The sequence below is a fragment of the Myotis myotis genome, unplaced genomic scaffold (genome assembly GCF_014108235.1).
Source record: "Myotis myotis isolate mMyoMyo1 unplaced genomic scaffold, mMyoMyo1.p scaffold_m19_p_1, whole genome shotgun sequence".
NCBI classification, from domain to species: domain Eukaryota; kingdom Metazoa; phylum Chordata; class Mammalia; order Chiroptera; family Vespertilionidae; genus Myotis; species Myotis myotis.
This window is the reverse complement of record NW_023416313.1, coordinates 64794550-64809565: the sequence shown is the minus strand read 5'-3', so window position 1 is coordinate 64809565 and position 15016 is coordinate 64794550. Positions and strand designations below refer to the sequence as shown.

At 40.6% G+C, this 15016-nt stretch overlaps 1 protein-coding gene across 12 annotated transcripts in view; it reads right to left on the bottom strand.

The window, feature by feature from the left end:
- Positions 1–15016, bottom strand: part of PDLIM5 (PDZ and LIM domain 5) — a 212133-nt gene that overhangs the window by 40309 nt on the left and 156808 nt on the right. For 10 of the 12 annotated variants that reach the window (XM_036339906.1, XM_036339937.1, XM_036339947.1 and 7 more), the window contains one exon: positions 3069–3256. In XM_036339906.1, coding sequence (XP_036195799.1) covers positions 3069–3256 — 188 coding nt within the window. Of the gene's footprint in view, positions 1–3068; positions 3257–14771; positions 14791–15016 lie in introns of those variants that run through there. The other 2 variants (XM_036340013.1, XM_036339927.1) reach the window with 2 other exon arrangements.

Genomic DNA, 15016 nt, shown 5'->3' with positions numbered 1-15016 from the left:
TCAGAAATTGTTATCTTTCTTTTAAATTTCTTTTACTATTTCACTTCATTACTGCTGTGTATGTGCTCCATGTGAGTGACGTAGGTGCTTATGTAGGTGGGTTCCTATTTACGGCGAAAATCGCGTTACGTGGCGCCGTAGGAACGGATCTCCAATGTAAGCCGAGGACCTACTATATACCCATGTTAACTAAAACCACATCTTCACAACTTGATACCTCCCTTAATATATTAAAATATTCTTATATTTTCTATTTCATTTTTTAATGAAAATACTATCTATGATCCATTAAACTGATTTCAGGATCAACTAAGTGGTCACAGGCTGCAATTCCGTGATTTTGATACCATCCTTCTGTAGGAATTATTTGTAAATGACATCACTGGTAACAGTCACTCTTTGGTGATGGGGGGAGAGGAGGATAAAAAAATTTACTTTCCCTTTATTTGCTCACACTAGTGCACAGCTGTGAATTATCAAGAGAAAGAGCCTGAAATTCCCATGTGAGAGGAGTAAGGCCACCTGCCTTGATGCTTTACCTAAGTCCTCCTACCCTAGCAACCTGCCTTTGTAGTTCTTGCTTCCCTTTGGATGACAGTGCAGTTTTCATAGGTGAATTGTGAGGAACCCAAGAACCCATGAGGCACCTATCACCTTCTAAATCAAAAGAACTTTTCATTTGCATTAGGAAGCTCTTGAAACTGTTTATAAGACTCAGTGTAGATTCTGAGGTGTTTTGTTTTGTTTTAAAATATGGTGCTCTGTTAGGCAGAATAGAATAAAAGAATCTGAGGAGCTGGGAATTTTTTACTTATTTCACAACTTTTACAAAATAGTGTAAAATAAGTAACATCTATAATAATAAAAGCCTAATATGCTAATTAGACCACACAGCTGAACGACCTTCTGGATGTCCTTCTGGACGACCTTCCGGACCAAGCCATGGCTGACTCAGCTGTGAGGGCCGAGCCCCTTGCACAAATTTTGTGCATAGGGCCTCTAGTTTACATATAACATAATAACTCATTAAAGGTCAGTATGAAGCACCTAGAGCAAGAAAAACAGCAGGTGTTCTGCGAATATTTTCTGATTTGAGCTAAGTAAGCATCATGATGAAATTCAACAAACTTCACAATGGCAAAACATTTTCTTTTTATAATATTAATACTTTATAATGTGATAGAATGTTTAATGTTTTATATTATTATAGTTTTGTTCAAATTAAATTCACTTATATGTTCCTAAAAATGTGTAACACTTTAAATACTGACCATTTGAATCATGACTGTAATTATACTGCCTGCCTTGATTATTCAAAGAAAGGATTCTGTCGCCCTCTTGTGGTAATTTTGCTGTAGTGTATTCTCCAAAATTTCCACATCAAGTGAAATTTTTCCTTTTCACTTTAATAGGTGAAGTGTTATTTTGACCACAATTTCTGAATTTCCAGATTACATATATTTTCTGCCCTCCATGGTTCATATACTTTGTGCCCTACTTCAGTTTCTATCTCAGAAATTTGGTCTTGTCCTTGCTCTTTTAGGAAATATTCTCTGTCCCCTTCCAATTACCATACCAAATAAATCTTTGAGGTATTTTCTGTATTTTAATGCACATGCGAAATATTTACAGCAAATCTCCATGGTCATGGATAAGCTTTAAGTAAATGGAAATAATTAAAAATGCATGGGCTGAGCTGTCAGCATTTTTCGCCAAGGGTAAAGGTCTTGCTAAGTTAATTAATAGTCCAGAAATTTCAGAGGCTGATGATTTTAGTTTAAATATTTAAGTTTTAAAAAGTAATAAAATTGTGTTTTCTTTCAAATAGTTTAGATCATACCCAATTGGGAGCAGCAGGAGACGAGCTTGAGGAGATAGCTAGGCCAGAGTAAACAAGGTCTTAAATGGCAGGTTAAGCAAAGCACCTGTAGCAGGACAGTGACGGGTAAGTCAGAGCTGCAGAAAGATCACTGGCTACAGACAGACAGAAGGGGGCAGGGAAATTAGTTACAAGTTAGCTGTTTGAAGGACAAGGCCTGAACCAACAGAGTGGAGAGAAGAAAATAAATTTGAGAAATACTAAGAAGTGGAATCATTAGGTGTTAATTTCTTTGAGGACAGGGGTAGGGAGTGGGAGGTGGTAAGTTCACATCCCAGCTTTGGTGACTGGGTGGGTGTACCAGTAAGAGATAGGTAGTGACATTTTCGGCCATGCTGCATTTGAGGGGCTACCTGGAAACAGCAAGTAGGTCAACATGGTTTGAGGAAATGAAGTCCAGGAGAGAGGACTGTATAAATCATCAGCGACTAATAGAAATCTGGATGGAAAATCGTCCAGGGAGAGTGCAAAGAATGGAAAGAGATGAAAGCTAAGTGTGGGACTGGCAACCTTTAAGTACAGTCCCATCTTCCTGTTGAAACAGTTACTTTAGTCCGACAGTCAGAAACTTTGTTCACGTTGGAACAAGAGATCATTTAGTCTTCCTACATCCCGCAGGTTGGAAAACAGGATCAAAGGGGTTAAGTGACTTTATGTAAAGCTACTTATCTACAGAAGAGACTGAAAGCTCAGGTTTCCAGACTGGCCCTAGGCTGCTCAAATGCTCCCTTTCTAGTACGGGGTCCTCCTTCCACTCTGCCTTGTGAATCTTCAGAGGACAAGAAGTCAATGCGCCTTCCTTCAATATTGTCTGATGGCAACAAATGCTTCTGTTGTTATGTTTCACTTATCATCGAAACTAAAATGTTACATTTTCAAGGTAACCTCCCAACAATATAGTTTGTTAATAAGACCCCAAATTTCCAACTCTACAAAAGCTTCCTGAGTAAAATGGGAAACAAGTAGTTGCCCAATTCTGCAGTTATGCATAGCAAATGGCAATAATACCGAACACACAGAGAAAATGTTTATGGAACACTTCAGAGAGGAAAACAGCTGTAGCTGTTCTCTGCAGTCCCTTTAGATAGTCGAGAATGGGTTTCACCAACGGAATCTATCATATATCCCAGAACACATTTTCATAATTATACTTAAGGAAAGCAAAAAGCTGGTGATTCCCTTGGCGTACCTGCTTGGCTTGGCCGCTGCCAGCTGGGTGACTTGATAACGCTGGTGGACCCCAGAGGCTTGAAGGCAGCAGCAGTTGTGAGCCCGGCCACCCCTGGTCTGGCGAAGGCTGGGCTCTCTGGCCTCTCAGGCATACTCTGTGCGGATGCTGCTGATGGCGCCAAGTGCGGAGAAGGCTCCTGGGTGCTGCTGGAAGGAAAATAAGAAAACATTTTTGGTGAAGTGGTAGCAAGCTAACCTGGCACTGATAGTTTGATTTTCTCAGCCTATTAAATCTCTAAGGAAAACAAAAATAATCATCACTTAATTGGTATTTAAAAATAAAATACTCTAAAACCATGACTCAGGGATTGCCTCTCTAAAAAAAGAAAAGAAAAGGGTCTACCTTGAGAAACGAGGCTATTAAAAAACTCACACAGCCAATCCTTTGATTTCCTATTCCTCTCTATCTCAACATTCAATCATCTAGAATAAAATAAGCAATTATTAAAGAATCCCTGAAAAATCTCTATGAAATAGCACAGATGTTTCTTTACCGTTTCCCACATTCTTCTGGTACTTTATGAACTAAGTTTCTCTGACATCTCACGAGTCACTCTTTTGCTCACAGACTCGGTCACTCTTTCATTCAATAAATATTTAAGCACTTGCGATCTGCCAGACATTGTGCTTCACACTGTTCACACAGTGGTAAACAGAGAGAACATCTCCCATCTAATAGAACATCCACTGTCCTATGTTCATAGCACAGGAAAACAAGAGGCAAGACCGCCACTGTCCGCTCTCAGAGTTATTTGCTTAACAGGAGGCCTTACCTGTGCTTGATTCAGAGGATCATGTGGCTTTCACCATTCAGTTCTTTATTATTTATGATCATATGTCATTTCCAAAAAAAATTTAGCTCAGATGATAAAATATGCACTTTGGAATGACACAATACAATAACAGTTTTTCTCAATTGAAATAATAAGAGTTGTTATAACAATAAATCCTAACTTTTCAATAAAAATTCAATAAAGTTCTGGTTACTCAGATAACTTCATGCATAGAAACTCAATTTCTTCACTACCTGAAAGCAACAGCTGCAGTGATGGCGAACCTATGACACGCGTGTCAGAGGTGACATGCGAACTCATTTTTTTGGTTGATTTTTCTTTGTTAAATGGCATTTAAATATATAAAATAAATATCAAAAATATAAGTCTTTGTTTTACTATAGTTGCAAATATCAAAAAATGTCTACATGTGACACGGCACCAGAGTTAAGTTAGGGTTTTTCAAAATGCTGAGCTCAGAACGCCGAGCTCAAAAGGTTCGCCATCTGAGCTAGAGCAACACATGGACAAAGATAGGATACTATATTAATGACTTCAATAAAATAAATACTGTTTAATTATTTAGTTTGGTTGAGATTATTTCAAGGGAAGTAAATTTCAAATTCAGTCATGTCCACTATGCTTACAAATGAACAGGAATGCCTGATTTCCCCAATGCCTCTTGAAACTTGGATAACACCTAACTAAGTAGGCTCGAGGCTGCCTTCCCTTAGGAAGGCCCACTTGCAAGGCTGGCCTTTGACTGGCATTTGGGAGTTGGCTCGTAAATGGTTCCCCACAGTCATATAAAACTTTCTCTAAAAGATAAGAGCTGCTCACTGTGCCCAAACTATATAAACAATATTGCTTATGCTGAATACCTGCTTTCCTTCTGAGAGTCTGGAATTTCAGTATGAATTAGGCACAGCGTGCCTACATAACGAGCCTCATTATAAAATCCTTGTCTTAGGTAGTTTCTAATGAGCTTCTGGTTGACAACACTTTGCACGTTTTGTTGTAACTCATGGCTGAGGAATCAAGCACATCCTGTGTGGCTTCACTGGGAGAGGGCTTTTGAAAACTTGAGTCTCATTTCTTCCAGACTTGATCTCACAACTTTTCCAATTGCTGATTTTGCTTTGTATTTTTTCACTGTTATAAATCTTAGTCATGAGTACAAGAGTTCTGTAATCCCTCTAGTGAATTGTCAAATCTGGGGGTGGTCTTGGGGCACCTGAACAGTTTTGAAAAATCATACTAATGCTATTTTAACTTTCTTGAAATAGTGTTCCCTAAATTCAGGTATAATAGAGCCACTACCTTCTGTTATAAGTTCTAATCAGTTTTTAAAATATATTTTTTATTGATTTCAGAGAGGAAGGGAGAGGGAGAGAAACATCAATTATGAGAGAGAATCCTCGATCGGCTGCCTCCTGCATGACCCCTACTGAGGATTGAGCCTGCAACCCAGGCATGCGCCCCGACTGGGAATTGAACTGTGACCTCCTGATTCATAGGTCCATGCTCAACCACTGAGCCACACTGGCGGGGCATCTAATCAGTTTAATGAAAAACTCAAACCTGCTTGATGTTAGAGCATACTATACAATGAAAATTTTAAGCACTCTGATAATTTTCATAATAAATAAAAAGTGAAAGACTGCTTACTTAATGGCAATGCTGGACATAATAACCAATAAAGATGAAAGAATAAATAATATTAACAGAAACAGCTTAAGCAGTATAGTATAACTAGAGGCCTGATGCACGAAATTCATGCAAGAGTAGGCCTTCCTTCCCCCGGCTGCCGGCACTGGCTTCCCTCTGGCACCCAGGACCTGGACTTCCCTCCAGCTGCTGGCAGGCACCCAGACCCGGGCTTCCCTTGCAGCCCTGGCTTCGTCCGGAAAGTCGTCCAGAGGGATATCCGGTCTAATTTATTATTATAAATGCTATGAGCAGCTTTTAAAAGCTGTGTGATGGACAAATTATTTTACATCTCTACGCCTCAGTTACTAAACTTTAAGTGGGGATAAAATTTGATCGGTTACCTCCCATACACACCCTGATGGGACAGAACCCGCAACCTGGGCACGTGCCCTGACCAGAAATCAAACTGGTGACCTTTCGGTGCAGGAGACAATGCTCAACCAACTGAGCCACACTGGTGAGGGAAACAGCAAAATACTTTAAAATTAATGACTAATTTATTAATATGGTATGTCATAATTACCTAAATTAGATTGGTATCTTATTTCTAAAGTAAAGACTCATATTTTTTTCGAAATTTAAATTGTTTTAAGGTATACCTAAATTCTAAAAAAATTAAAATGCTTCTAAAAGATTCTAATGAGGAAACCAAAGAAAATCCACGAACACCCTTGATTCATGCCACAGAAGGTAAGAATCAAATATGGTCATGTTCACTAGTTTGACAGATAAACAAACATTGAAATGAAATGTTAAATTAATATTATTTCTATCTCAAGAATACCAAAATTTATGTTTCATATTTCAAAAACTGAAAATGGAGAAAAAAATCCTTTATAATAAAAGGGTAATATGCAAATTGACCCTAACGGTGGAATGACCAGTTGCTATGATGCACACTGACCACTAGAGGGAACACGCTCAACGCAGGAGCTTCCCCCTGGTGGTCAGTGCGCTCCCACAGGGGGAGCTCACTCAGCCACAAGCTGGGTTGACGGCTGCAAGTGCAGCAGGAAGTGGGCCTAAGCTGTCAGTCAGATACCCCCTGAGGGATCCCAGGCTGCCAGAGGGATGTCTGACTGCCAGCTTAGGCCTGATCCCCGAGGGGTCCCAGACTGCGAGAGGGCACAGGCTGGGCTGAGGGACACCCCCAAGTGCACGAATTTTTGTGCACCGGGCCTCTAGTATACTAATAAAGCAAAGATTTCTTTTTAAAACTGAGCTAATGAGGAAAAACAGAAAAAGGGAGAAAAGTTTACTTTCAGTGTCAGCAACCTGATTTATCTTGAGTTTACATTCCTTTCCCACATTTGTTTAACTATTAAAACAAATAAATTTCAGCTGCAGATTGAGAACAGTTGGAAATTTTAAGTCTATTTTCAAAGAAAAACTCTGAAGAATACTCTTGAGGTGACTTTACTCTAATTACATATTTAAATTTTTTTAAAGGGCCAATTGTATAGCATGGGTTTAATTATCAATGTTTAGATTAAACAGTTTTTACTAAAGCTTATAAAATTTATATACTAATACACAGACTCTGAAGTGGTAGGAAAGGAATATTTCTAAAAGAGTCATAATTATAAGCAACTTTTTATTTTATAGTTTTCTCCATCAGAATTCTGTAAATGAACCTGGACATATATAGGAGTCATGAGTCTCCTTCCTTCCAGAATTCTGTTTACAAATTTTGTTTGTATTTTTCTAAGCAAAATTCTTTAACTTAGATGGCGAACCTTTTGAGCTCGGCGTGTCAGCATTTTGAAAAACCCTAACTTAACTCTGGTGCTGTGTCACATATAGACATTTTTTGATATTTGCAACTATAGTAAAACAAAGACTTATATTTTTGATATTTATTTTATATATTTAAATGCCATTTAACAAAGAAAAATCAATCAAAAAAATGAATTCACGTGTCACCTCTGACACGCGTGTCATAGGTTCGCCATCATTGACTTAGACTTTTGTACCAAAATTCAAAGTGTTAAACACACTATAGTGGGAAGAAACAAGTTTGGTATTCTATGATACTTTATTATAATTTTAAAGATTACTGTAACACAAAAGTAAACATCCAAGATAAAACATCTCTGACATGTCCCTCCCAGCTGCTTTTCAGTCCCTTCTCACTGCGGTAGCAAGGTCTCCTCAGGGTATCCTGTGCTCCTGTTTTTCAGAATGCCAACTGGCTAACCTGGTACGGGACCACTTTCCTTTCCCAAATATCAAAATACATTTAAGTTTGTGCCAATTGCTGTTAGTAAAAAGTGGTGATAATGACTACAAACACTAGCTCAATCAGTCCATAACACAATTTTTTTTTTAAACAAAAAGTTTATTTAAGCAACAAGATGCTTGACTTGAAGGGAAAGTATCTAGGATTTATTTCTTTTAGAGTAATTCATTGCTGCTTAAAGAAAGATTGCCCTGTGTGTAGTAGCTATATACAAAAAAGTTATAAAACTGTTCTTAGTTTTACAATAATAAGTGAAAAGCATTAAAATTCTCCAATTGAACAAGGTATGCAAGAATTTTTATGTTGTTCTTTTTTTGTTAAACAGTGAGAGCAAAATAACTCACTGGAATGCCAGAAGTCGACAAAGGGAATATTTTCACAGAACCAGTATTTTTCCCTATCCCATCTCCATTTGTTGTTAATCAAAACATACCACTGGCCATTTAGTGTGTGTGTTTGTGTGTCTTTTTTTTAATGCATCAGGTGCTTTTCTGGAAAGACTATTCCAAATGTGGTCAGTAACCTGTCACTGTGCAGACTTAACCCTGATAATGAAAGAGGACTGCTCCTTTATTACTCACAACTCCACAAATATAACATAACTTCAGATGTTTCTTCTTAGAGCATATGGACAATGATCTCTCTCCTTGTTTAAATACCTCCGTTAAAGTTACCCAGGATTATAATTAAGTATATCGAAAATCTCCATAACAGTGGACAGGATATACACACATGATCCTGTGTGATATCAGGCTTTTACTAACTATAGTCACAGTTGTATACACTGACATTAATTTATGTTCTGTCAGAAATCGTTATTTCACTAAAATTATACCATTTGTAATGAATACTTGGGATATATTTATTTTTGATTATACACAATATTTTTTTGCCATATTTGTTAAGTTTAGGAGAAAATTAATTTTTTTGTTTCAGTATTTCCCAGATATGGCCCAAGTACAACCTTCATATTTGAGAACTGCAAGACAATAGACAAACAAAACCAATTATTCTATTATTCTTTACCATTTTTTCAGAAGGTGTAAAGGTATGTTTTACTAAACATTTAAATAGTCTAGTATAGCTGTATCCATGAAATAAGAGACAGGGTTGTACTGTAATTTAAATACTTGCACAATGACTCGTAACTTCATACCAAACACCAACTGTGCTAACAAAAGATGTCACAAAGGGTTAAAAGGCAAGTTAATAATCATACAAAACAGCATGCTGTGCATTAGCAGTGCATTGGAAGTAGTTAAGTGAAAACTGGACATGAATCAGTTCTAGGAATTTCACATCTGGTCTGTTAATATGGTGGTTAAGTGTTACAGAAAGTGTCTTTTACAGCAAACCACCACTGTGACATCTGCTCCCACAGTATCTTGTTTTCTTAACCTGGATAGAGTCAGTCAATTTCCTCGAGGGTTGGAGATACGAAAAAGGTAAAGGCTTGGAAACAGGGCTGATGCAAAGTGCATCCAGGAGTGAGTGATACTTTTCAGGACTGGAGAGCTTGGTGAGCAGTTAGAAAGAGTTTTAAGTTGGAAAATCACACTACCAATAGCAGAAAGCAGTGAGAGATAGAGACAGACAGACAGACAGAACTAAACAGTAGAAAGAGGTGGAAAGAGGGCTAGTAGTGTATTATATTATTTTACTCATTAATATAGAGTTGATTAAATTTTCACCATTTATCAATGCAATCTTAAAAGCATTTGATGCTATAAAAAGACACTAGAAATTATGTATAAACAAAACCCCACAAAAATAAAAAGCTTTTATTCTTTTACTGGGAGGAAGGGGTATTACAAAGAATAGTGATCACTCTCAAATATAATCAGTTTGTGGGACAAGATAAAACCAGTAAAAACTTCAAATACCTATTTATACCTGATTCTGCTTAAGATATACAAACTACAAATTATAAAATCCCCAAAGTCGACAGGCACACAACATGCAATAACCTACATAACTGAGAAGTATCATAGACAGATGGCAGTAAAAAGATACAAGGATGATTTAAAGCAAAATCGGTAATACACATTGTAGAAGGTATCTACAACCTAGACAATATGATGGTGATCTCATAACAAAGGGAGTGTTTTCTTTGATGTGACGTGTAAGGCAGTGAAAAGTGTTGGCATTGCAACAGACACACACTGTGCATGTAGCTCTACCTGGCGTTTGCAGCAGGAACAGCAGACACATGAGCGCTGTGCTGCTCAGAACCGCCGTACTGTATCTAGCAGGAGAGGATGAGGGAGAAAAGTTTTGAAAAGCTTCCAAGGAACTTGTCACCACATTTCTTGTAGAGCTGCTTAAATTGATAGGTAGGGAAAGAAAAACAGAGAAGAGGCACAAAAAGGAAAGTGAGAAGAGGTAGCATAATGAAGATAAGAGAGCAACCATACTATATTAATAATTAGACATACACAAGTGTGACATGTCAGGAAGGTAATAGGAGTTCAGGTCATTTATTGTTGCTGATTTTTTTTTTTTTCAGAAATTAAAATTTTATATACTGTAATCCTCCATAAAACTTGTTTTTGAGGTACAAGCATTTATGAATGTACTAGAGGCCCGGTGCACAAAAATTTGTGCACTCGGGGGGGGGAGAGGGGGTCCCTCAGCCCGGCCTGTGCCCTCTCGCAGTCTGGGACCCCTCGGGAGATAACGACCTGCTGGCTTAGGCCTGCTCCCGGGTGGCAGAGGGCAGGCCCAATCCCTAGGTGCAGCCCCTGGTCAGGCTCAGAGCAGGGCCGATTGGGGAGTTGGGGCACCGCCCCCTGTCATGCACAGAGCAGGGTGATCAGGAGGTTGTGATGCCACCCTCAGTCACGCTCAGGGTAGGGCCGATTGGGGGGTTGGGCACTGCCCCCTGTCACACTCAACGTAGGGTCAATGGGGAGGTTGCAGCACCATCCCCTTTACGCACAGAGCAGGGCCAATCAGGGGGTTGGGATGCTCCCTCCTGTCACGCACAGAGCAGGGCCGACCAGGGAGTTGAGGAGCTCCCCCCTGTCAGGAACAGAGCAGGGTGGATAGGGAGGTTGTGGCCCCGTCCCCTGTCACACACAGAGCCGCAGGGCAATCAGGGGGTTTGGTCGCTGCCCCCTGTCATGCTGATCCCGGTTCTGGGAGGCCTCGTGGCTCCGCTGATACCAGTGCTGGGAGGCCTCGTGGCTCCGCTGATCCCGGTGCTGGGAGGCATATTACCCTTTTACTATATAGGATAGAGGCCTGGTGCACGCATGGGTGGGGACCGACTGGTTTGCCCTGAAGGGTATCCTGGATCAGGGTGGGGGTCCCGCTTGGGTGCCTGGCCAGCTTAGGTGAGGGAATGAGGGCTGTTTGCAGCCGGTCACACACCCTTCAGGGTGGGGGTCCCCACTGGGGTGCCTGGCCAGCTTAGGTGAGGGGATGATGGCTGTTTACAGCTGGTCACACACCCTTTAGGGTGGGGGTCCCCACTGGGGTGCCTGGCCAGCCTGGGTGAGGGGCTGAGGGCCATTTTCAGGCTGGCAGGTGACTGAAGCTCCCAACCTGTCCTCTTTTCCTTTTTTTTTATTCTGGGCCACCTTCAGCTCTGAGGCTCAGCTCCAGCTATGAGACCTCCGCTGCTGAAAGCAGGTTTCTGGACTTTGTTTACCCTTCTGTATTTGAAACAATGTTGCGGTCCTGCTGGCTGAAGCCCGGGGGTTTGTTTAGCTTCTATATTTGTTACAATGTTGCTTAGAGTGCAGCTGAGAGGCCGGCAAGGCAGGCGGGGAAGCTTGGCTCCCTCAGTCACTGAAGCAAGCAAGCCTCCCTGTTCGCGTCAGTTGCCTGGCTGCCGGCCGCCATCTTGGCTGGCAGTTAATTTGCATATCTCCCTGATTAGCCAATGGGAAGGGTAGCGGTTATACGCCAATTACCATGTTTCTCTTTTATTAGATAGGATTTTTCACTGTCTCTAATCCTACTTAAAATTAAATCAATATCACAAAACAACAAACATTTGAAGACTGAGTTGTCAACAACTAAACAGAAAATAAACCTAAATATCAAGTGTGAATTTCTATAAGCAGAGAAAGAAAAAAGGCTATGTCGACTATTCCAAACTGTCTCTACAGAAAGGGTTTAACCTCAGAGATGATACACTCCCAAAGCCTGACATTTTAATGAGAGGTGTGTTTTCAGGAGAAGAGGTACCACAGCTCCTACTCAGAAGCAGTAATGCATATGAATATGAACAAGAAATAGCTGTTTAAAATGTTGAGAGTAAAGCTGTTTGGGAAGGGCAAGCACCTTTGTAAAATAAAAAGTAGTGATGACTAAAGCAGCACTGTCTGTGTTGATGTTCTATACTTTATTTTCAATTTGCTCTGCAAAGATTAAAATGCTGGTATGAAATTTTATCTTCAGAACATTTATTACTTAAAATAGTAATTATTTTCCTTTGGTCTTTGAAAAAAGGTCAAACACCTGGACAGGAGTTAACATTCCATCGTTAGGACTGTAATGATTTCCAAATCTGATTATCCAATTGGAATTGAGAATTTCTTTTTTATTAAGAAAATCTAAAGTGCATAGTGTAAAACCTGTAACCTCTTTTCTTCTTCATTTATGTCTACAAGTTATTAATGAATATCCTCACTACACTATGACTATTTTTGTCAAAATTCATGACAGTGGCCACTTCCAACACCAAGTAATTATGTGCCAAACTCATTCCAGGTTAATGAGAGCTCAGATGTAGAAAACTGTGAGGTTGACATAAGTCTCTTCTCCCTGTTGGAAGGATTGATAATCCATTATTCCTTGTTCCATTGGCTATCCTGTATAATAAAACCCTAATATGCAAACTGACAGAACGGTGGAATGACCAGTGGAACGACTGGTTGAGCGTTGAGCGCCTGCCCCCCCTTTCCAGAGGGAGGCGACCAGTGGTGGTGGCAGCGCACTCAGGGGGCGGGGCTGGCCAGCGAGCACCCTGCCTGTCACCTCCTGCAGCAAGAGACAACTGGTGGCTGCGATGGGGGTGGGGGCAGGGGGCTGGCCTGGGGATGGCGCCAGGCCGCCAGCGCGGGGGGGGGGGGGGGGGTGGCATTCACCCCACGGTTCTGAGCAGCACAGCCGCTCATGTGTCTGCTTTTCTTGCTGTTCTTGCCTGCAGGTCACCCCAAAGATCGACCCTGATCGCCGGCTAGGCCTAGGGACTCTATCCCCTATATACTGGGAACAGTCTCTTAGATTTAAAAATTAAAACCTGGCAAGGCTACTCTAACAGTGAAAAAACAGGATGATGCAGCGATGATATGCATGGACTCTGGCTTGCATATTTTGTGGTCAGACCTGATTCTGACACTTATAACTGTGTGACAAAGCCAATTACTTAACTTCTCTCTGCTTCAGTTTTTCGGCCCATAAGATGGGGAAAATGGTACTACCGCCTCAGAGGATCATGTTATGTACTACTTTTTATAATCAGGGCAAAAAAAATGTAGCTGCCCATGCTGGGAGCCGGTCCATCCTTGCTGTTTCAAGGGACCGGCATATATGGCATACTGTTCTTAATGTTTGCTCACCTTCTTGGCACTATGTGTTTTAACCAAGGTCTCTGAGAAAGGGTGTTTCCCCAGGTAGGGATTTTCCCCTGAAGTTAGGGAGGGAATAAAACCTCTTAACTAGTGCCAGGTGGGTAATTAATCACTTTAACTATGAACAACCATGCTTAAGCTACATAATCTTTACTCCCTGGAATGGAGATAAGAAACGCCCTAACCTTTGTAATAGAGATTGATAGGATTGAATCAACTGGTATAAATACAGATGTAATAAGACAGCAAGAGACAGAACTTAGAATACGGAACCAGGAGAGACGGAACCTAGGCACAGAACCTACACAGAACGTTCTCTAGAGACAGAAGAACTTCGCTGGAGAGAACATGGCAAAAGATCCTGGACTGAACCTGACTACAGAAATTGGCAAGAGAACCTGACTAGAACCTGGTAACTGAACCTGGCTGGAGAACCTAGCAAGACAACATGGATACAGAACCTGGCTGGAGATCCTAAGCAGAACCTCTCTGGAAATCCAGACCAGAACTTGGCTGGAGATCCTGGCTGGAGATCCTGGCTAGGCTGCTGATCAACTGAACACTGTCTCCGTGTCCTTCCTTCTTCACCGACTCCGTCTACGCCTTTGGGGATCCCTGGACCTGCTGGGGTTGGACCCCAGCAGCCCATACAACAGCAAGATGCCTTTCACCTGTATGAAAAGCATGATTACTGGTGCATGCAGAGTCTCGGATTGCGAGAGAGATGTCCAACTGCTGCTGGTTTATGCCCGACATCTCCTGAGGGGTCCCAGATTGTCAGAGGACACAGACCAGGCTGAGGGACGACCCCCAACCCCTGCACGAATTCTGTGCACCGGGTCTGTAGTAACTTTATAAGCCATTAGAAGCCAAATTAAAGAAATGGTGGTAAGTCGTATTTTTTAAAGTTACAAAGAAAAGTGTAGGTATAAGCTTTTTGGCAAGTCTGTACTTTAATTGAAGTGTATGGCCATGTTTTAATAACTGCTATGCATGGTGAGGAAAGGAGGAACGGGGGCTGGAAAGAGGAAAGAAAGAGGCTATGAGAGGCAGAGAAGGGTAGCATGCATGTCACGTAAAGTGGAAGAATAAAGTTACCAAGTGATTCAACTTTGAGTTTCTCAATTACACTGCATCTTTGAAGCAATGCTTACTATTTGGGGGAGGTAATGGTGAATAATAACCAGAAACACAAATCTATTTTTAAAAATCAGCTAAAACACAAATCAACTAAATTATCCTTCTCCGTTAAGAAGAAAAGGAATTTCTTTCGTCATACTGTATCACAATAATAATATAAAAGGACTTAGTATCCCCAGAGTCCAACAAAATCTCATAAGAAGAATTAACGTGAATACCTTTAGAATATGTCTGGGTATCTGGAACTCTCTCATTCCTTTTTTAGAGGTGAATGCATTCATGAGTTAAAGTAGACTTATGACAAACTCAATAAAGTTGACTTTCTAAATCACAGTGAATAAATAAAAGGCACAGCTTTCCTGACTCCACATTAGAATTTAAATCTAAACAAAAAGTGAAAAATATAAATGCGGTGTAAAGCGGTGTTCCAGGGCTGAGCGCCAAGCTTCCTTGTCCACATAAG